At 38.8% G+C, this 24667-nt stretch overlaps 2 protein-coding genes across 2 annotated transcripts in view; one reads left to right on the forward strand and one right to left on the reverse strand.

The window, feature by feature from the left end:
* mettl16 (methyltransferase 16, N6-methyladenosine) overlaps window positions 1-10133 on the reverse strand; it is a 127880-nt gene extending 117747 nt beyond the window's left edge. Inside the window, exons 1-2 of the mRNA XM_072243182.1 lie at window positions 10015-10133; window positions 3096-3224 (exon numbers count right to left, since the gene is read on the reverse strand). Coding sequence (XP_072099283.1) covers window positions 3096-3223 — 128 coding nt within the window. The 5' untranslated portion in view covers window position 3224; window positions 10015-10133. The remainder of the gene's footprint in view (window positions 1-3095; window positions 3225-10014) is intronic.
* A 9112-nt stretch (window positions 10134-19245) lies between these two features.
* The window catches only part of LOC140187913 (lissencephaly-1 homolog), a 93944-nt gene continuing 88522 nt past the window's right edge, over window positions 19246-24667 (forward strand). The window contains exon 1 of the mRNA XM_072243773.1: window positions 19246-19503. The gene's annotated coding sequence lies outside the window, so the exon portion shown is untranslated. The remainder of the gene's footprint in view (window positions 19504-24667) is intronic.

A 24667-nucleotide genomic window follows, 5' to 3' on the forward strand; every position in this document is an offset into this window, starting at 1 on the left:
CACAAAATGCTGGAGGAACTCAACAGGTCAGGAAGCATCTATGGAAAAGAGTAAACAGTTGACATTTCAGGCCGAGGCCCTTCATCAGGACCTGATTAAGGATCTCGGCCTGAAATCGACTGTTTACTCTTTCCCAATGAGGAGGTCAATAAGGGTTACCCCTTATGTTAGCTTGGTAGTCTGGCAGCTATATTCTTCACGACTCACCTAATTTGGATTGTGCCAGTGCTTCAAATCACTGTCAGTAATGAACTTTGAAGCCCTCACTCACAGTATGTACTTCAGTCTTGCTACTTTTCCAGTTTTGAGGAGGACAAATCCATCAGCTAAAGGAGATAGGCGGTAATTAAGAGTTTTCATTGTCCACAGTGCCCTGATGCTCCTCCCTTCTTATAAACCACTGTACCACCACCTATGGTGCACCTATCCTGTTCACAAGGCAGAAGAGGTTAAAGATTTTTAAGAGGCAAGTCTGGCATGATGCACTAAGCATAACAATGTCATTCTATCTGACCAGTCTGTGGATTACATACCAGTTTAAGACACATCGAGGATTTGCAAGGTTGATTAGGCTGAAGTGCCTTTGCTGTAGATAAATTCATTGTTTGAGGTTGGGTGGCTCGAACCTGTTTTAGCTTTGTTTGTTTCAATACAGCAGTTAGATAAAAATGAGTGCCTTGCTGTGCAGTCCTCAGGGGAGTTAAGTATTGCTCTTTCCCAGTGTCCAACTAGAATCCGAAACCCAGATGATACAAAGGAAGTCTTTAAACTGGATGAGAGTGTCCATCTTGTATATTTTAGATGTTTATAACTCTGTAGTATTTCTCATTATCCTGTTTTATTGTAATTTATTTTATCAACTCTGAGACCAGAGGGAAATAAATCTTCAATGCTTAAATTAGCAATTTGCTAAAAGGATAGCAAGATTCTTCATTCATTTTCTATGCAAATTCATTCACATTGTTTTATTACTCCATTCTATCATTTGAGATTATTACTGTGAAGGTTAAACAGCTGTCCTCAGCTGGCATATTTTCAGTATCATAAGACCATTCAACCATAAGACATAGGAACAGAATCAGACCATTTGGCCCATTGAGACTGCTCCACCATTCCATCAATGCTGATTTATTATCCTTCTCAACCCTATTCTCCCGCCTTCTCCCAGAAAACTTTGATGTCCTGACTAATCAAGACACCATCAATCTCCGCTTTAAATATACTCAATGACTTGGCCTCCACAGCCACCTGTTGCAATGAATTTAACAGATTCACTACCCTCCGGCTAAAGAAATTTCTTCTCATGTTTGTTATCTATTCTGAGGCTTTGCCCTCTGGTCCTAGACTTACTCACTATGGGAAACATCCTCCCACATCCACTCTACCCAGATGTTTTAATATTCAATATGTTCAATATGTTTCAATGAGATTCCCCTCCCCCCCCACCAAACCCCTCAGTCTTCTAAATTCTAGCGGGTACAGGTCCAGAGCCAAACCCTCCTCATGTGTTAACTCTTTCATTCCCGGAATCATTCTCCTGAACCTCCTCTGGACCCTCTCCAATGCCAGCACATCTTTTCTTAGATAAGGGCCCAAAACTGATCACAATAGTCCAAGTGTATTCTGGCCAGTGCCGTATAAGGCCTTAGCATTACATCCTTGCTCTTATGTTCAAGTCTTCTCAAACTGAATGCTAACATTGCATTTGTCTTCCTTACCACTGACTCAACCTGCAAATTAACCTGTAGGGAATCCTGCACGAGGACTCCCAATTCCCTTTGCACCTCAAAATACTCCCCATTTAGAAAACAGTCTATGCCTTTAGTACTTCTACCAAAGTACATGACCATACACTCCCTACACTATATTTCACTTCTTTGCCCATTTTCCTCAATCTGTCTTAATCCCTTTGCAGACCTATCTTCGTATCGTCCACAAACTTGGTCACAAAGTCATCAATTCCATCATCCAAATCATTGACATATAATGTGAAAAAAGAGGTCCCAACACTGACCCTGTGGATCAGCTGACATTTTTCAACAGAGGTCACTACATGGTAATCAGAATTGTTAATGTTAGTCTATTTCCCTTCTTTCATAGCAGCAACAGCTAATGTTAAAACTTTAATTCATAACAGTTTCATCCAAACAGGAACTGAATGCAAGACTTCCACAGTGCAGCTTACTCTGTGGGTTTACAAGGAAAGCCTAAGTTCACAAACTAAACCAAAAGCATCCTGCAACACAACGCACTTACAAACCATGGCAAGCTAACAACATAATAACTATGATAAATAGTACCATAGTGCCTCGGGTTAGTATACAGTGACATATACATACTTTGATAATAAATTTACTTTGAATGGCACTGAAAAGCTAAGAAAACTGGAATGTTAAGAATCAGTTTCATTATCTAAATAACAATAAAAAATTAGCCAACATCATCATAAATACTTCAATAGTATGTCTCTAAAGCATGCTCAATTTAAAGTAATTTTAATTAAACAATGCTATAAAAAATGTCCCATATACAAATATAAAGAGCTTTCCAAGAATAAAGAATCAGATCAGACACTTAAGATTACAGCAAAGATTTCAGAGTCATAGAACTCTACAGCAAAGAAACAAACCATTTGGCCCATCTTGTCCATGCCGAACTATTAATCTACCTAGTTCCATCAACCTGCACCCAGACTATAGCCCTCCAGACCCCTATCATCCATGTACTTCTCAAAATGTCTCTTAAATGTTGTTATCCAACCCACATCCACCACTTTTGCTGGCAAATTATTCCACACACCACCCTCTGAATGAAGAAGTTCCCACTTACGTTTCCTTTAAACATTTCAACTTTTACTCTAAATGCAATACCTCCAGTTCTAGTCTCACCCAACCTCACTGGAAATCTGTACCCCTCATGATTTTGTAAATCTCTACCAAGTCATCCCTCATTATTCTGTATTCTAGCGAATAAAGTTCTAACCTTTCCCTATAACAGAGGAGGTTTCGGACAGATTTTGTCAGACACTGAAACAAGCACTAGTTAATACCAGTGAGACAACTTGTACCAGTCGGTTTCTTTATTCACTAGCATACCTCACTTTCCCGGTCAAGCTTGTGTGCACATGCTGCTGGAATTCTTTATACTTTGATGCCAAATAGGAAAAATCTGGAGGTTTATCTTTATATCGGTTCCTCGGATGCATGGATTTGTTAAGGGCCATCCTAAAAAAAAGAAAATTGGAATAATCTTAAACTGTAAGCAATATGCATGAGCAAACAGCATGAAATGAATTGCTCCTATTACACAACCAATTTTTGGAATGATGAAGGGAAAACTATCTTTTTTCTACTTCTACCCAAAGGTCTTTCAAATTATGACAGTTAAACAACCAGGCAATGCTTTGAATTTCTAAGATAAATAATAATAACTGAATGAAACATCTAAAGTTTTTGCCTTATGCTTCAAAGTACTGAAATGTTACATTTATCCAGTTATGTTATATGGCTCAGAATATTGGACAATATCTAGTAACATGAGGAAATGAATTGAAGCAGCAGAAACATGGTATTTGAGGAGGATGCAAAGAATATCATGGACGAGATGAATATCTAACGAGGATGTCATGAACAGAGCAAACACAAAAAGGGAAATAATGTATGATATCATGAAAAGGCAATATAACTTCATTGGACATGTGATTAGGAAAGAGGAGTTAGAATGCACTGTAATTATGGGAAAAATTGAAGGGAAGAAAGCAAGAGGAAGACAAAGACAAATGATGATGGAGACAGCAGCCAGAGAACTGGAAATGAATACCAATGAATTGATCCGCTTGACCCGAAACAGGAGTGTGTGGGCCATGGCAGTCAAAGCTCAAACTGGGCATGGCACCTGACGATGATGATGATGATCTTACACTTATTAGTATACTATTGGGAAAAATGTATATAACATTTCCTGTGATCAATTATTTCTGATTTCCCCCCTTCCATTATTTCCACTTACTTCACAACAGAAGTTAGTGTCTACGTAAATGAAAAGGACATATGGATGGATGGGAAAGAGTCACTGATCCCCAAGAGGCTGCCACAATTAATAACAAAAAACACTTCACTTTTATGCAGAATTACTGTACCTTATCAACAAATTTTCTTTCACATTACAGTATCTGCAATTTAAAATACTACCTGAAAGTACCAAAGTAAGTCCTGAAGTTGGTGAAGAACAATGAGGAGCCAGCTTCAATAATCAATTTCTGGCAGTCTTACTAATAGAACAAGTATTTGGAAAAATACATCATAAAACATGATTAAAAAAATACACGATAAAAACATTAAACCACAATTAGAATAGTGTTAAAAGGACTTCTGAAAATCCAAGTAAACAACATCCACTGACTCTCCTTTGTCTATCCTGCCTCTTACTTCCTCAAAGAATTCCAACAAATTTGTCAGGCGAGATTTCCCTTTTAGGAAACCATGCTGATTTTGGCCTTTTTTATCATGTGCCTCCAAGTACCCCAAAAACTTAGTAATAGGCTCCCACCCAACCACTGAAGTCAGACTAACCAGTATACAATTTCCTTTCCTCTGCTTCCCTTTTTCCTAGAGTGGAGTGACATTTAAAATTTTCCAGTCCTCTGAAACCATATCAGAATCTTGTGATTCTTGAAAGATCATTACTAATGCCTCCTCAACCTCCATTACCTCTTTCAGAACCCTGAGGTGTAGTCCATCTGGTGCAGTTGACTTACCTACCTTCAGACCTTTCAGCTTCCAAAGCACCTTCTTCTTAATAAGAGCAGTTATATTCACTTCTGCTTAACACTCTCACATTGCTGCCATTCAGCTAGTGTCTTCCACAGTGAAGACGAATGCAAAATATTTATTAAGTTCATCTTATTACTACCTCTCCAAAGTCATTTTCCAGCAGTCTGCTATCCACTCACAGCTCCCTTTTACTTTTTATACAGTATATCTGAAAAATTGTTGGTATCTCTTTTATACTATTGGCTAGCTTACCTTAATTATTTCATCTTTTCCTTCCTTATGGCTTTATAGTTGCCTTCTGTTGGTTTTTAAAAGCTTCCCAATCCTCTAAGTCCCCACTAACTTTTGCTACATTATATCCCTCTCTTTTCCTTTTATGGTGATTTTGACTTCCCTTGTCAGCTGCAGTTGCCTCATCCTCCAGTTAGAATATTTCTTCATTTTTGGGATGTACCTATCTTGCATCTTCCAAATTGCCTCCAGATACTTCAGCCATTGCTGTTCTGCCATCATGCCTGCTGGTGTCCCCTTCCAATTAACTTCGGCCACGCCTCTGTAATTCCCTTTACTCCACTAGAATACTGATACATCTGACTTTATCTTCTCCCTCTCAAACTGCAGGGTGAATTCTATATTATGATCACTGCCTACTAAGGGACCCTTGACCTTAAGCTCCTTAATCAAATCTGGTTCTTTACAGAATCCAGAATTGCCTTTTCCCTTGTGGGCTCATCCGCAAGCTGCTCGAAAGAACCAACTCATGGCATTCCCTCTCTGGGATTTGGCACCAACTCAACTTTTTCAATCTACCTCCATATTGAAATCACCCATGACTATCGTAACATTGCTCTTTTTTTAATCTCCCGTTGTAATTTATATCCCACATCCTGGTGGACTGTTTGTATATACAGGGGCTTTTTACCCTTGCAGTTTCTTAACTCTACCCACAAGGATTCTACATATTCCAATTATATGTCACCCACTTCTAAGGATTTGATTTCATTTTTTTTTACCAACAGAGCCATGCACCACCTCTGTCTACCTCCCTACCATTTTGATACAATGTGTATCCTTGCATGTTAAGCTCCTAGTTATGATATTCTTTCAGCCACGACTCAGTGATGCCCACATCATACCTGACAATCTCTAACTGAGCTCCAAGATCATCTACCTTATTCCGTATACTCTGTGCATTCAAATATGACACCTTCAGTCCTGTATTCATCACCCTTTTCAATTCTGCCCATGTTACATTTCAACTCATCCCACTGACTGCAATTTTTCCCAATCATCTGCCTGCCCTTCCCCACCACCTCACTACGCACTGCATCTGCTTGTACACCACTGCCCCATCCTTAGCCCTATCATTCTGGTTCCATTCTCCCTGCCAAATTAATTTAAACCCTCCCCAAGACCTCTAACAATGCAGAGGGATCTTGGGGTCTAAGTCAACATCCTCCTGAAATGGCTACACAGATTGACACGGTGGTAAAGAAGGCTCATGGCATGCTTGCTTTTATTAGCCAAGGAACTGAGTTCAAGAGTTGGGAAGTTATGTTGCAACTTTGTAAAACACTAGTTAGGTCGCATGCACAATACGAGAAGGATGTCAAGACTCTGGAGAGGCTGTAGAAGAGGTAAACCAGGATGCTGCCTGGATTAGAAAGGATGTGGTATAAGGTGAAGTTAAGGAAACCCTTGGTTTGTTTTCTCTGGAGTGGCAGAATGGAGTGGGAGATCTGATAGAGGTTTGTAAAATTATGAGAGTCATTGAGTAGATAGCTGGTATCTTTTATTGAGGTTTTAAATGTCTAATATTGAAGAACATGCATTGAAGGTGAGGGAGGCAAGATCAAAGGAGATGTGAAGGGCAATTTTTTTTTTTGTTACGGAGTAATGTGTGCCTGGAATATGCTGCCAGGAGTGGTGGTGGAGGTAAATACAATAAAGATGTTTAAAAAGGCTCTCAGGTAGGTATGTGAATATGCAAAAAATGGAGGGATATGGATATCCTGTAGGCAGAAGGGATTAGCTTATTTGGGCATTTAATCACTAATTTAGTACATTAGGAACAACATTGTGAACTGAAGAGCCTTTGCCTGTGCTGTACTGTTTTATTCGAATCATCAAAAATGTCATGCATTTATATAATGCCATCTCTATAATCACGCCAAACCCATATTTACAAGATTACTTCATAAAAAGGCATGACAATAGTCATTGCAGTTTTTAATTCCACATGAAGGTTGGAAAAAAAATTCAATAGACAAAGGCAACTGGGAGAATTTCACAGAGTGTTTTTGGGTTAGCTTCAGAGAAAAACATACTCTGGAGCTGGAGAGCTGGCTATATGAAACCTAGTACTGTGAACATGATCAGTTTAACTAACAATCTCCCTGTGAAGACATCCCTCAGTACCGATACGCATAATGCAATTGGATTTTATATTCAGTTAGCGGAGGAGAAATACGGGGCCAAGACTAGTATTTTAAACTTCAATAAGTGCAACCATTAGGGGATAGTTAAAGTTAAAGTGAATTGGCAAAGTTGATTAAGGGATCAGATCAGTTGAAGTACAGCTGCAGACACTGAAGGAGATCATGAGGAAAAAAAAGAAAATCTAAGAGTAGGACTCAACATCCAGTTTAACTGGCATTTCAGCGCTGATGGAAGGCAGATCAGAATATAAAAACAGAATGACTAGATAACAAGGAAGGAATAACTGGAGTATGGGAAAAAATTAGCGAGAAGAGTAAAGATAGGTATGAGATTCTATATGAAACACAAAAGAGTTAACAAAGCATTCTGCTCCTACGGAAAGTAGACTAATCAATTAACAGGAATATGGCAGAAGAATTAAAAAGATATTTTGTATCACTCTATACATATAACATCCCAGAAATAGTTTAGGCTAGGAAATGAAAGGGAGGGCAACTCTGATAACAATAATCGACAGATTAAGCCAACTGTTGGATTTGCAAGGACTTTCTTGAGTCTTAAAAAAATGTAGCTCAGGAGGCAAGAGATGTGTTGCTTTAATTTTCCTCAAATTCCCTAGATCTGGGAAAAGTTCCATTTAGATTACAGCAGGGTAATTAGACCAAAAATCAATGTAAATTTGCAAAGTCAATGATTCTATGAAAGGGAAAAGACACTTACCAGAGGTCTTCGAAAAAATAACACATACTATGGATAGAGAACTAGTAAATGTACTATGCTTTTCAAATCACACTTGATAAGCTGCTACATTAAAGGTTACTGAAATAAAAGCTGATGGTGTTGGGAGAAACATATTAGTGTCAATAGAAGACTGAATGGCTACAGGTAAGAAAGTAACGTTACTGCTTGGTGAAGTGTAATGGATGGTGTGTTACAGGGATTGATTGGTCCTGGGCCTCTCCTGTTTACAATTTATGAGAAATAATGAAGCACAGAAAGTATGGATTTTAAATTTATCAGTTGCAAACCAAGATTTCAGCTTCTAATCTTAATTAAGCAACAGATTGATTACTCTTTGCCTGTGTGAATACAATGAACTATTGAAACTTTGAAATGCTCCAGTTATTTATCTAAAGACAGTCTAAGAAATAGATTTTTATTACAGAACTGCAATGTTGTCACAATGCAAAGTGTAATAAAAATTAAAACAATATATTTTCTGCTTGCCAACATATTAATATTGTGACTTTTAACAAGGAGAAAAAAAAATTCTTGTAATCATCAGCACCAAACTGCAAAAAAAATTCTATGTTTTCACAATAGGTTACAAGTAAGGAAGCACACTTTATAACTATGTTATTTCTGTATTGTCAAATTATTGGCACTTAAGTTCTTCATCTACACCCATAAGAACGGAAACAGAAGAAAAAAGAAGCACAGTAGAAGAGGAGGGGGATAAATGAGACAGCAAACGATACACTTATTTCAACCCTTCATGAGTGACAAGCCAAGCCTTCAGAAAGTATTCAGATGATAGATAACTCAATAATATTTTCTAAAACACAAAAATATATTCTGGGTTGCTGCCAATGTTTGAATACCTGTAGCCCAAAAAGTATGCTGATTTAATAAAGCAAGATTTTATCATCATTACCCAAATTATATATTTTAAATGTTGCACAATTATTACCCAAATTGTATACTTTAAATATTGCACAATTAAAGTGAAATAATAAATTGGAAAATAAAATCAAACCCACTTCATAAGCAAGCTCAACTTCATTGATATTTTGGCAGATTTATAACGCGAAAGCTGAATGTAACAGCATAAAAGGAAGCAGTCAAATTCAATGCTCAATTAGAGACACTACTGTCACAGGCACCTCATTTATACCAATGCACTCAAAATTTTCAAAAGTTACAACTTGCACTTATGTCATTGTCAAAACCGACCCAAGTTATGATTTCAAATTTCTATTATTCTCTAGATCCCTGCTATAAGTGTATGAGCACAATTAGTGCAGTTAGTTCACTGATGAATATTGGCTGCTAAGCTCCTGAGCAAATAAACAATACTTGAGAAAGGTATGCCCGTCCAAAAGTTGGAACCTAACTCACCAATGATTTTTTTCCTGGAAGAGTATTAGTGGTTTTAAAATAAAAATCTATCTTACTCGTTTTACAATACTAATATAGCTCGGCAACTCAGTAGTAGACCAGTTCAATATTGTTCAATATTATTCAGGTGCTGGGGAATGGATGAGAATATCTGGAAGTTAGGGTTGCAGAAGACTATCACAATCTACCTAGTATCCAAACTCAGATTGTAACTTCACAGAAACAGGAATGAGTAGATTTGATATACCAAAAAGTCATTCTTCCAATTATTAGACGACAATATAACATTCAGGCACATAATACTTGCTACTCTTCAATGGCACTTATATTGGTGAAAGAAGCACTCTATCTTTTGACCGCAACAGAAATTCACAATAAACCCATTGCTTTGCTCGCTGCAAAGGCTCAAGTATCAGAAGTTGGTCACTTAAGAAGAAAATCTAAACGTTATGAAATTTATTTGAGATCAAGTTTGATAAATGAAATATAGAATCATTACAATAGTACAATAGAATAACGGTATAACAAGATTAATTACATTATTTTTAATGTTCATGTTTTGAAATAACCCATATTATAATTTCTAGGATTTGATTCTTTCCCAGGTTCCTGTGATTAAAATTAATATTGATTCATTAAAAACCTTATCGATACAGTAAATCTAAATTCCGATCCTTCTTCTTACCCACTGCTCAGCTTTAGAAATGTGCTAAATAATTACAAGCCTCTCGTATTTTAGAGCATTGAAAAACTACAGGCCTCAGCAGTTGCGCACAAAACCATCTTAAAGTGCGACCCGGAAGCACTTCCTTCATCTCCGTGCGTCAGAACAGTGTCGCACAGGGGCCAGTCCGTTGAATTGTTCATTACATAACAATGTCAGCTCTCTTTATGCTGTTACAATGCGTAAGTTAATATTAAGGAAGGTTCAAGTGACATTTACATTCGATAAACCTGTCCCGCCATAAAAATCTCCGTTGATCATTTTTATTTCCTTATTTTAACTTCATTCTGAAATAAGTATCCCATGTTTCTGTTCCCCTTTGCTTGAGATGATGGCTTATTTTCGAACCTTGTAACCTAGTCATAACTAGACAGGAAGGACAGTTACGAAAATAGCTTTGTCGATAAACAATTCCTCAAGTAGCTATCTCCAAAAGGAAGCCTTAAATTATAATTTTCCAAATAAAGGTGTGGCTATTCATCAGGTGTATATTTTTGCTGTCACCAATCCTTGCCGGAGTATGAAATTTGTCAAAAGCAACACACACAAAATGCTGGAGGAACTCAGCAGGTCAGGCAACATCTATGGAAAATAATAAATAGTTGATTTTTCAGGCCTAGATCCTTCATAAATGTGAAGTAAGGGGAAAGGTGCCAAAATAAAAAAAAGATGGCAGAGGGGAAGGACAGTGAATTCCAAACATTCACCAACCTCTAGTTAAAGAAATTTCTCGTGCCCTCTGGTCCTAGACTCTTCCACTACCGAAAACAATCTCTCTACATGAAGAAGCATACTATGTCATCAGCTGAACGAGGGCAGTAGCTAGTAATCAGTGAGAGGTTTCCATATGCACATTTGACCTGATGCAATGAGTCAATGAGGAGGACTCCCAGAAGAAGCTCCCCTACTTTCTTGGCTTTCAGTGAGGTGAGCATTTGGTATCTTTTTGCTATAGGTGGCCTGCAGAATGATGAAAACATCCACAAATGTTTGTAGCTATCTCTACACCAACCATTCATTCTTTTGGTCAGATTTTTTTTACTGGACCTGTTTGGAGCTCATTTTCTCCCATATAGTGGAGTTTCTCAACCAAGAACGTGTATGGTTAATTGATTTCTGCAGCTCTTGACAGTCCTCATCCTGATGTTTGAAGGCAGGGGAGTCAGAAGTCTCTTCATGGTTACTATGGTGAATTCTTTCTAGTCCAGCACTGTGGACATAATGTGTGAGTTCACTTAGTTGCAGATTTTCAAATTGTATATGAAACAATATCTGAGAAAATCTATTTTTAGACCTTTGACATTGGTTCTGTTGCCATTATGATTACCCAAGGGAGTCCTGACATTAGGGTTCATATTGGAGGAGAAGAGCCTTAGCATGATTTCTTTTAACATTGGCTAGCCATACACACCAGTTACTAATTAAGCTTAACAGATCAAATCCTTTGTCTAATGTCTAGATCAGGGGTTCGCAACCTTTTTTATGCCATGGACCCCTATCATTAACCAAAGGGTCTGTGGAGCCTAGCTTGGGAACCCCTGGTCTTGAGCGATCAAGAAAATTGGAAACCAGCCCTGCTGTCTGAATATTTACATATGCACATATTGTTACATGTACATAAATATCTGTCAATGCACATGACATACACAAACACACACACACCCCGTGCACACAAACAGGTGTGAGCTCAAGCAAACATGCCTTTGCCCACTAAAAATCATTCTGTTTTACATTACCAGAGGAAGAAGAAATATATTAAAACAGCCTTAACAAACTACACCCCATCCAAACATTCCATATTTCCAAACTTAAAACCCCTAATACTCATAAAACTTGTGGTTTACAAAATCAGGTTACATTTGTTCAGGACAAAAGCTAACAACTTATTTTGCCTATCAGTTGACAATCAAGACAAAAGAGATAGCATTAGACGGATAGCATTGTCCCCTTTATATTCCAGATCTCAGGCCAGATAGCAATTCACATATAAAAATAAAGCATAGAATTTTTATTTTATTTATTTTCAGATACAGCATGGACCAGGCCCTTCTAGTCCAATGAGCCACATGACCCTGCGACCCACCTATTTAACCCTAGCCTAATCACATGACAATTTACAATGAACAATTAACATACTAACCTGTATGTCTTGGGATGTTTTTCCAACACTTTTGGTTTTTAATTTCAGATTTCTACCATCTACAGGTTTTATACTCTTAATACAATTTGAGGCACCTGAGTTACATTGGAGAAGTCATTGCCATTTGGCCAATGAACTATACCTACATTTCCTGAAGGCATTTTATGAATGAGCACCTCAAAATGTATTGTGAAAAATAAAATCTTACCATGTAGCAGGTAACGTATCGGCATAGAGAGAAGATTGAGTAGCTAACTGTAAACAAAGAGTAGTCATAATTATAGTAGGACCAAGCTGCAATGAGTGGTGTGTCACAGGGTAAGTGACTGTGAAAGGCTATTGATTTCATGATTTGTGCTGGACAGTAATATTTATTCAGGGTGGACAATCTGTTGTTATACCAAATATTAATGTTAATACTGGAGCCTCAGCTTCTTAAAATTAATATTAATGATCTAAATGAAGTTACTTATGATTGCTAAATTTGGCAATGGTGCAAGTTTATTTAAGCAAGTAAGTTGTGTAGGGGCATTAGGAGGCTACAAAGAGATAGGCGTAGGTTATTTGGTCTAGGGAATGTAGTATAACACACGAAAATGTGGAAATGATCAACATGACAGGAAAAATAACAAAGCCATTATTCTGAGGTAAAGCTACAGAGCTCTAAGAAACAGAAATAAACAGAAAACAAAACGCAAGTTAACATTTCTCATCAAAGAGTCTTCATCAGAGATCTGATGATCTGCAGGTGCTGCCTCACATGAATATATCCAGTATTTTTGATTTTCTTAAATATTTTAGCTTCTCCTGTTTCATTTATTTTCACTTAATAGGGAGGTATCATTGGCACTAGCCTCCTCACCGTCGAAGACATCTTTGATAGGCAATGCCTCAAGACAGCAGTATTCATCATTAAGGAACCTCACCATTCACACCCTCTTCTCATTACTACAAACAGGGAGGAGGTACAGGAGCCAGAAGACACACACTCAACAGTTTAGAAACAGCTTCTTCCCCTCTGCCATCTGAATGGACAATGAACCTATGAAAACTACCTAACGTTTTGCTCGCTTTATGCATTACATATTTGTTTTTTATATTTCTTATTGTAACATAGTAATATTTATGTATAGCACTGTACTGCTGCTGAAAAACAAATTTCACAACCTTTGTCAGTAAAAATAAACCTGAATCTGATTCCAAGGCCAAACTTTAATGAAATAAAGCAATGATGGTAAAACTGGCAGTTTGTATGGTATTGATTCCCTTACTTGAAAGAAAATGCAGTGCATGAGCAATCCAAAGGTGACCCCAGAGTGAGTAGGTTGTCTTATATGTAAAAGGGAGACAGACTGGTCTTGCATCCACTGGACTTTGAAATATTGAGAGACAACTTTATAAAAAAGAGGTTATAAGGGGTCTTGACATGATGGATGCAAAGAGAACATTTTCTCTTCTGAGAGAATCCAGAACAAGTGGCTTTTGTTTAAAACTATGGAATTTCCCATTTAATACAAATGATACAATCTTTCTCTCACATAAACTCCAGTCTTTGGAATGCTCATCCTCAAAAGGTGCGAATGTTGTGCCTTTGAATATCTTTACGGTAAGGTGGAGGTAATTTCTTGAGAATTCTGGTGAAAGGTTACTGTGGGTGAATGGTAACATGGAGTGGAGGTCAAACAGAGATCAACCAGGATCACGGTGAATGGTACTGCAGGATTTAGAGGCTGACTGAACTGCTACTGCTCATAATTTGTATGTTTCTAATCTCAATGCCAATAATTGGTAGAGAGGACTCAGATAAGGCTATCATCAGTTTGCATGAGAAACTCTCTCACTTCAAGTAAAATTTCTGGAAGGTAGTGTTTTGAATTTCACATATCAAATAGCCATGTGGACAAAGACAAATGATTAAAACAGTTTTCCCCAGAAATAAGTTTGGTGGGAGGTGTGAGTGGTAGCTAATGGAATGTGAAACAGCAAGGAATAGTTTCAAATAAACAAAAGAAAACTGAAACATATACACAATTTGTTCTGCATATTTTCCGGGTAATAAACCCTTACAAAGAAAAATACTGACTTGTATTTGTAAACCACCCTTCATATCCTTTTCAAAATATCCAAAAGTGATCAATTACTGTTCAAGTACTTTCACAAGTGTAATTGGAGAGGGCATAACTCTACCATGGACAGTCCCAAGCCCAGTGCAAGAGGAGGATTGAAATGGGGCAAGCAACCCCATCCCATAAAAACCCAGAGTACAGAAACACCAACAGAAGCTCCAAAAACCTCATCCCTGTCAGAGGAACTATCTTTGAAAATGGGCTACATGTGGGGACAACTTGAAAGACTGACTCACGACAGAGGACATTGGTGAGCTGCTGTTGGTGGCCTATGCACCTGCAGGGTGATGGGCTTAAGAAGAAGAGAGGGTGTAACTGGCATTGGAGAGGGTCCAGAGAAGGTTTATGAGCATGATCCTGGGAATTAAAGGGTTAACATACAAGCAGCATTTGATGGCTCTGGGTCTGTACTCACTGAAGTTTTAAAGAATGGGGTGGGGGGCGGGGAATCTCATTGAAACCTACCGAAAATTTAAAGGATTAGATAGAGTGCATGTGCCAAACATGTTTCCAAAGTGGGAGAGTCTAGGACTAGAGGGCACAACCTCAGAATAGAAGGACATCCCCTTAGAACCAAGATGAGATGGAATTTCTTTAGCCAGATCATGGTGAATCTGAGGAATTCATTGAAGGCCATGTTATTAGGTACATTTAAAGTGGAGTTTAATTGGTACTTAATTACTAAGGGCATCAAGATTATGGGGAAAAGACAGGAGAATGGGGTTGAGAGAGAAAAAAAATCAGCCATGATCAAATGGCAGAGCAGACTCAATAGGCCAAATGGCCTAATTCTGCTCCTAGGTCTTATGGTAATCAGTGTTGTAGTTACCACAATTAATTTAGATACAGAAGGGTCCAAGAAAATACAAAAAGATATTGAGCTGGAAATCTGCTTCAGTAATATTGATTGATGGATAAATATTGAACAGGCCATAAAATGGAACCTGTGACATTCTGTCCAAGGGAATATGTGCCATACTGAAATTAGATTTAAATTTCACTGTTTGACTTTATTAATCTTCAGCTGCAAAGTCAACCTGCCAGAGTGAAAAAAATTGCTGGAAACACTCAGTAGGTCAAACAACATCTTTGAAAAGATGAACAGGCAATATTTCAAGTCTGGGGTCCTTCATCAAAATTAGAAAAGAGAGAAAGTTTGTTTTGAATAGCAGGGAAGGTAGTTCAGAGAAGAGGTAATACAGAGGACATCTCCAATAGGGTGAGATGAAATGGTTTGACATAGTAGTCAAGATGTCACAACTAGGCCCAAGTGCTGAACTCAACACAAGAGATTCTGCAGATACTGGACATCCAGAGTAATTTAATACATGATGAATGATCCTGATTAAGAGTCTCAGCCTGAAACATCAACTTTTTACATCCTTCCATTGATGCTGCCTGACCTGCTGAGTTCTTCCAGCATTTTGTGTGTGTAACTCAAAGATGAGCTAATTTATGAATAAAGACGAGATTAATAAAATGGGTGGTTGGTCAGCATAGACTTGTGGGCTAAATTGCCTGTTCCCATGCCTCATCTCACTATCACAGAGAAGCTCTCCCCCACCCCCCCAATATGGCTCCGTTATTCACCTCTTCATTCTCTTCTAATAGTTCCCTTTCTCACCTCTTTTAAATATCGAAGCCAGCTCTCTATACTCCTGCTCATCTCACTCCAGCAGCTGTCTCCTGCCTTTACACTCTCCTCCCCTACCTTGTTCCATGTTTTTTTTTCTTTTTCTCTCTCTCCCTTTGCCTGAGTTCAACTATCATTCACCTGCCACAATCTTACAAATTCAGTCCTGCTCACTTCCCCTACCTGGCACAACCTGCCTGTCATCTTGTACCTCTCCTCGGTCCACCAACAGTTTTGGCATCCTTTCTTGCCATTCTTTTCTATGCTAGTGACCTTGCCTTTGCACTGTCAGTCCTGATGTAGGGTTTTGACCAAAAACATCAATAATTTATTTCCTCCCATCGATGCTACTCAACCCACTGAGTTTCCCCAGCACATTGTGCATTGCTTCAGATTCCGGCATCTTCAGTCTCCCCTGTCACACCAGGACACCTAACCTCTGATTTGCACTAACAAGAGAAAATCTACAGATGCTGGAAATCAAAGTAATACACACAAAATGCTGGAGGAACTCAGCAGGCCAGGCAGCATCTATGGAAAAGAGCAAACAGTCGATGCTTCAGGCTGAGACTCTTCAATCAGGAGCACCTTTGGATTAGCAACACTCACAACACGCTGGAGGAACTCAGCAGGTCGGGCAGCATCCGTGGAAACGATCAGTCAACATTTCGGGCCGGAACCCTTCGTAAGGACTGAAGAGGGAAGGGGCAGAGGCCCTATAAAGAAGGTTGGGGAAGGGTGGGAAAGAGAAGGCTAGTAGGTTCCAGGTGAAAAACCAGTAAGGGGAAAGATAAAGGGGTGGCGGAGGGGAAGCAGGGAGGTGATAGGCAGGAAAGGTGAAGGAGGAATAGGGGAAAGCACAATGGGTCGTAGGAGGAGGCGGAACCATAAAGGATGTAGTAGGCAGCTGGGGGAGGGGGCAGAGTGAAATAGGGATAGGGGAAAGGAGGGGGAGGGAATTACCAAAAGTTGGAGAATTCAATGTTCATACCAAGGGGCTGGAGACTATCTAGACGGTATATGAGGTGTTGTTCCTCCAACCTGAGTTTAGCCTCATCATAGCAGTAGAGGAGGCCATGTATGCACATATCTGAATGGGAATGTGAAGCAGAGTTGAAGTGGGTGGCAACTGGGAGATCCTGTCTGTTGTGGCGGAGGGAGCGGAGGTGCTCGATGAAGCGGTCCCCCAATTTGCGTTGGGTTTCACCTACGTGGAGGAGGCCGCACTGGGAGCGCCGGAGGCAATAAATGACCCCAACAGACTCACAAGTGAAGTGTTGCCTCACCTGGAAGGACTGTTTGGGGCCCTGAATGGTGGCAAGACAGGAGGTGTAGGGACAGGTGTAGCACTTATGCTTACAGGAATAAGTGCCGGGTGGAAGATTTGTGGGGAGGGACGTGTGGACCGATGTGCTTAGTGGTGGGGTCCTGTTGAAGGCGGCGGAAGTTGCGGAGGATAATGTGCTGGATCTGGAGGCTGGTGGGGTGGTAGGTGAGGACAAGGGGAACTCTGTCCTTGTTGTGGTGGCAGGAGGATGGGGTGAGGGCCGAAGTGTGGGAAATGGAGGAGATGCGGGTGAGGGCATCATTGATGACAGCAGAAGGGAAATCACGATCCTTAAAGAAAGAGGACATTTGAGATGTCCTGGAACGGAAAGCCTCATCCTGGGAGCAGATGTGGCAGAGATGGAGGAACTGGGAATAGGGAATGGCATTTTTGCAAGTGGCAGGGTGGAAAGAGGTGTAGTCGAGGTAGTTATGAGAGTCAGTGGGCTTGGAGAAGATGTCAGTGGACAGTCTGACTCCAGAGATGGAGACCAAGAGATCGAGAAAGGGGAGAGAAAGTGTCCGAGATAGATCAAGTGAATTTGAGGGCTGGGTGGAAGTTTGAAGTAAAGTCGATGGAATTGACGAGCTCAGCATGGGTGCAGGAAGCAGCACCAATGTAGACGTCAATGTACCGAAGGAAAAGTTGGGGAGCAGTTCCAGAATAGGCTTGGAGCACAGACTGTTCCACATAACCAACGAAGAGGCTGGCAAAGCTAGGGCCCATGCGAGTTCCCATAGCTACACCCTTAGTCTGAAGAAAGTGGGAAGAGCCAAAAGTGAAGTTATTAAGTGTGAGAACCAGTTCTGCCAACCGGAGGAGGGTAGTGGTGGTGGGGAACTGGTGAGGTCTATTATCCAGAAAGTAGCGGAGGGCTTTGAGGCCTTCTTGATGGGGAATGGAGGTGTATAAGGATTGGACATCCATAGTGAAAATGAAGCAGTTGGGACCGGGGAACTGGAAATTATTGAAGAGGTGGAGGGCATGGGATGTATCCCGGATGAAAGTGGGGAGGGACTGAACTATGGGTGTCAAAGTGGAGTCCAGGTAGGCAGATACAAATTCGGTGGGGCAGGAGCAGGCAGAAACCTTTGGATTAGTTGGGTGTTAGGTCAATGATGATTCTCGGTATACAAGGTCATTGAATTTAATCTCCTTCAGATCTCATGCTCAACCTTAGAAAAGTGGACAATGGGAGACATAAAAATAGTAATCTTCATTGTGCCAATAGACTATGGGATTACAGAATGAGCACTACCCGGAAAGAAATTATTCAGTCTATCAGGACTACACTGGCTCTAAGAGTATTAACAAGTCCAACTGTCTGCGCTCTCTCTATAGATTTACAAATTATTTTCCTTCAGATATATATTCAGCTTTCTGAAACCGTAATATGATTCTGCCACCACTATCATCCCGGCACTAGAATATATAAGCACTCAATGCCAGCTCATAAAATACATGGGGTGGATACCCAGCTTTGCCCTTGTACTATTCCTCACACAATCACTTGGCTTATCTACCTGAATGAAGACTTGTCTCTGATTTACGTTAGATATAAAATGGGCAATAACTAGGTTCCTCACAAAACCCCAATATTTCCCTCACTATCAAGACATGAAACAGTTACATGAAGATGCGCTTAGATATGAAGACAACATCTTTCAATTTAAAAAAAACATAGCAATCATGCTCACAGCTCTCAATTTTTTCTCAAAGCGCTCATTATGAAGTCCACCGTCACAAACATACCGCGCAGGCTTACGCGCGGCCCCGCCTTCCAAGCGGGTTCACGCTAACGTCAGCCAACGACGCATGCGCCCCAACAGCCGGAGTTGATGATCGTCCTCGGGCACGCCCGCGCGCTTTTGGCTGTCCTTGCATCCTGGGTCTGCGCAGGCGCAAGGTAGCATCGCGCGGGGAGTCGGTGAGTTCTCGGCGCCCGTTCGAGGAGCAGTGCGCAGGCGTGCAAGCGGGCCCTTCTGTCACTTCGGGTAGGAGGCGGACGGAACCCAGAGAGAGGGAGGAAAAAAAACGGACCGATTGATGTGCGCAGCCCGTTCTGCGCAGACTCCGCACGGCAGCGTAGAGGAGAGCGAGAGAGAAAAAAACAGTTTGAGCGAGGGGGGGAGGCTGCAATCGTGTTTGACAGCCGTAAAAACCTCCGGATTTTTGTCTGAATGGTCGCTGTAAGCCCTCCGCGTCGAAGCCGACTTTCTTCAGGGTGAGTTGATGGAGGTTTGTAATGGCTGTGAGGCTGATTAAACGCGGCGCCGGGTGGAGAAAAAAGCCGGGGATGGGTGGGAGGAGGGAGGGAGGGAGGGCTTCCTTTCAGATTATGTGGCTGCTGCTTTGCTGTGTGGTAATAAAATGGCGTCCGGCCGTTGGTAAAGCCTTCATATGATCCGGGTCTATCGTTACTGATGACTTTTTCTACGACCTTCGAGTACCTTTCTCACGCAGCCTCGTAAAATGATCTAAAAGTCGCCGACGTGGCCTTTCAAGAAACGGCCAACCATTTTTTTTATTTGTTCCATTATTTTCGCTGGGAGTTTGACCCAATTCCTTTCTATGTACGAAAAATGCAGGTTGGTATTTTTTTTTTCACTCTGGTGTGGCCGACGCCCGGCTACTAGGCGTACCAAACCTAATCCATTCATTTCTACTTTATTGAAATAAAACTGTGCGTAATAGAATGGATGGGCAAGGTTGCAGGTCATGAGCAGTACTGATGAGTTTGGGTGGAGTGAGGAGGAACAAGATTTTTTTTACCGCAGGGTGGATCTTGACTTGTGAGACGCCCAAACCGGGTGTTATCCAATTATTATCGATATGTACAGGTATATAAATGCTGAATGTTTAGTTTTTTTTTGCTTTAGTGCTTTATGATCCTGGAAAACTGATGCAATATCTCATGACCCGTTTTTCTGTGCTTTAGTTGTCATATTTTCATGGTCGTTGCAGTGCCATAAGCCACATACATCTTGCTTTCTAGTGATGCAGGATTAACATCACGACATTTTAAATCCATTTTTTTCCTTTTATCTGCCCTGCTGATTTTGCAGAAAGCTTTCGTGGAATGTGTCAATGATTGTGTTATAATGCACGATGTTATATCCTCTTTAAACTGTAAGCTGATTTTTAATTCTGTGAATGTTAAAAATTAGAATGTAATTTTTGGTTTGGTAATAAAATCAATATAATGCATGCAATTTTATGTGTCAAAATAACATGTAAACAGGGAAAAATACATGTTATTTTAGTGCCTGTGAATGTGATCATTTGTTTTGTAATCAGTGTGGTGAGAGACAAGCATCAGTTTTCAAGCAGATATGTTTCACTGTTCCTATTCTTAGTTCCATAACCAATTTGACTTTTTATTAGCATTTTCCTAACTTGACACCACGTGATCTTCCTTAAAATATATTTTAACTGGAGAAATGTAATTTAAGATGTAAATTATTGAGCAATTTCAGCAGTGGCTAGGAAAGTCATCTGGGATTTAATTTGGACATTGATTTGGCAGGTTTTATTATAGGCTTTTCTACTGAAAACAAATTTTTAAACTAGTAATTGCAAAATTGTTTCTTAAATGTTAATTGCATTAGTAAATGTGTCAGGATATTATTGGTCTGAATGGAGCCTCAAGAAGTAGCTGTTTAGAATAAAAAATGGAAAATGCATAATTTTGTAAAATTTGTCAAGATACTTGCCCAATTTTAATCTTGTATTTCTCAAATGATTTTTTGCTTTGCTTTTGAAAAGTTTCTGACACATTAAATTTTCATATAGATTAGATTCTGAGTTCATTTTTTCTCTACATTTTCAAAATCTAAAACAAAGGTGCTTTAAAACCAATTTAAGTAAACCATTAACTCCATTGTAATAATACATTAAATCTTAGTTTTAAACAATTCACTGGAGGTCCAAGTTATAGATTGGCATTTTTAATTACACTGACAACTCAATTTCCCATTACTGTGAATTTCTTCATGTGGGAAATAGTTTTGTCCAAAGGAAAAAGGGTGATCAGAAGGGATTTGTACTTTCAAATTCCTTGATTATCTGTATTTGGAATGTAGGTGATGTATTATCAAAGGAAAATCTATTTTGCATGTTGCAATTGAATGGTTCACTTCAATTTTCTTTTACATTTTCTGTCAAGATTTTTTTTGATATTTAAAATTTCAAATAACCCAATTTGGACAGAAAGGCCTAATGTTAGCTTGGAGAGTTTGGCCAGTGCCTTTCAGAAATGCTGCTAATATTACATTTTCAGCATTACAGGTATAATTTTGGCACCATCATTTTCAATATAATTTTCTTTTAAATGGAATATTGCACATACCAAAAATCGTGGCTTCATACGTTTGTTTCAATATATTATATATTTTTATCAATGGGGCATACATTGATCCATTATTGTGACTTGTGATATCACATCTCAGTTGCAAATGGCAGTCTAATAACAACTCCTTATTTACATTCCCTATAACCTTTTCATTCTGGGGAGAGGCTTATAAAGATGGTCTAATGTTTATATAGCACTTACATGGCGAGAAATTATTCACAAATACTGGAGTTTTTCCCTTGTGATTTCTTCATTTGCATCTACTGTATAAAGCATACTGGAATAATCCAATATAGGCTGGACGAATGCTGATGCTTTGTTTTCATTTGATGGTCCATGATGAAATTCTTAATCAGTAATTTTACGTGGAAAGGGGAATTGAATACAAAACTAAATCCTTCCCATTTTGTTTATTAACTGAGCTATCATAATGAAATGTTCAGATTTAATATTTCATTTTAAGTGTACTGCACAAGAAGCGAGCTAAAAACTTACGGGGAGGGTGATAACGTTGGTGAGTGTGAGATTACTCCACTTTGTATATCATTGATTTTTCAGTCTTGGTCTTTAATGCATCAACAAGACTGGGTATACCACTGGAAATATTTGATTTTTACCTCAAAATTTCCATCAAGGAGGATTGAAAAAGGCTACGCATAATTGTTTTTGACACAGAATTAGTATTTGAGGAGCTGATGTTAGTTTTTATGAGTGAAGGTTTCTATGAATTGGAACAGAGGTGGGTAAATGGATTTGAGATGCTGATCAAGCATGTATGCATTGAGTAGCGAAGCGTGCTTGGAGGACTGAGTGGTCTATTCCTATTTTTCCAGTCTTCTAACTTGCATCTGACAGTGAAATGCTATTGATTTCATGATTTGTGCTGGACAGTGATAATTCAGAGTGGATGTTATGTTAATGTACAAAGTATTAATGTTAGTGTAACATTAAAATTTGTATCTGAGAAGCTAGTCTATTAACTAAATGTATGAGGTTTATTATGCACAGAGATAGATTAGGGTTTGAAATTAACACCCGTCTGTTTAATTTGTTTAGGCTGCAACAGTACAGTTAAGCTGTGACAGCAGGGATCTTGACTGATTTAACAAACTGTAGTGTTGCATTTCTGAATTCAAAAGGCTTCTATGTTTATAAAACATTGTTTTCACATTCACTTTTGTGTGTGAATTATTCCTACAATTCCATCTAGCTGCTCGATACTCAGAACTGAACTATTAATTCAACTTTTCATTCATCCTTGATTTTGTCACCCTATCATTCTTGGCTTCTTCATTTTCAGGTTAGAATGCTTTGTTTTCCATATTTGTGGTATTTATAAAATGGGGACAAAATGCCTTTTCTATTTTTCCTTCCTCATTAGATGCACAAGAAGCTTAACTTCAAAAGTTGGCTCAATGTTGGATGTTGAAGACTGTGTAATCTTTAACTGCTAATAATAGGTGGTTAAGAAACTGTGGTGTCAACATTTCTTTGAAATTTGTCACATTTTGGGAGCAGATTTTACTACCCTGTCTCTAGTTTGTGAATTAAAATTTGGCAAAACATCAGTTCATGTTTTAATCATGCAGTCCCTGATGTAGTGGCTTTTGGTGAATCAGTGTACAGGAATGGATGTGAATCATCCATATTACAATGTATTATATTGCTGATGCTGAACTTGTATTATCTTTCCTTCAACTAAATGATGTCCTTTTGTTGCTGGTTTCGTAGTTCAGATTTCAAAAAATATGCAAGTTATGTAAACAAAATGCTTCCTAACTTCCCATTTACAATGGAAATGTAAGGCAACTTTGAAGTTGACAATTTCTGTTTTGACTTTCAATGTGTTGCAAATTTAGCAAAGATTGGTATTCTATTTAGGTTAATAGACAATAACTAATTATAAAGATAAAATAGTACTTGTAATTCATTTCAAAGAAATTGTCTAAATTTGGATTTTTTAAGGATTGAGCTTAGATTGGATAGCTAAGAAGTCAAATATTTGTAACCTAAAGAGGATCATTTATATTTTGTACTATTATATGTTCTGAAGGAATTAGAGCAACACACAAAATTATAATTGGTTTACTATTGTCGCTTGTACTAATGTTCAGTGAATAGCTTGTCTTGTATGTTATTCATTTAGATCAATTCATTTCACAGTACCTTGAACTACTACAAGATAAAAAATTAATGCAGAATATACTGAGAAAACTACCGAGAAAGTGCAGTGCAAATAGACAATGAGGTGCAAGATCATATTAAGGTAGATCATGAGGTGGAGTCAATTTTATTGTGCCAGGGACCCACCCAGTAATCTTATAGTGGGGTGGAAGCTGCCCTTGAGCCTGGTGATGTGTGTTTTCTGTTTTTTCCCCTATGAGAGAGGGGAGAAGATAGAACAGATGATAAAGTTGAATAATACTAAATCTTTGAAAAGTAAATACCAAAGGTAATCAATTCATTCAATTTAGGTGAAGTATCCAAAAAGGTAAGCAAACTTCATTTTCTGGAGGATGTTAAATAAGCAGATAAATCTTTGACAGTATGGTTGTTTCGATAGCCTTATCCTGGATTTGCTTAATTACTTGAATTTCAATTCCCTAGCTCAAATCAGTGGTGCATTGGCTTCAGATCAGTAGTTCAAAAGCATAACCACAGTGTTGCCATTCCATGGAAGCTCTTGGGATGAGGAGCTATCTTAAGTTGTGTTGTCTCTTTTAAATTCTATTTCAGAACAGAAATTGACAAACTTAGCTCCTTTATAGTATGAAAACAGGCATGCTTCCAAGTACTTTGTTGAAGATAATCAGTCAAGAAGGACAATGCATTTTCTGCAGTTTGCACATTTTGCTTGGGATTAGAGTAGTTAAATTGAGAAATGGAGTTGGTTGAAATAACTGGCTAAAACATGCTGTAACTAATTTTCCAAGCAGGCAATTCACATGAATTTTTTGTTCAGCAACTCGGTAAATTGTTTTTTTAATATATATAGTTTTGAACATCAAATGAATCAATGGATGTTGACTTGGTGTTA

Source organism: Mobula birostris, chromosome 25 (assembly GCF_030028105.1).
Source record: "Mobula birostris isolate sMobBir1 chromosome 25, sMobBir1.hap1, whole genome shotgun sequence".
Classification (NCBI taxonomy): Eukaryota; Metazoa; Chordata; class Chondrichthyes; order Myliobatiformes; family Myliobatidae; genus Mobula; species Mobula birostris.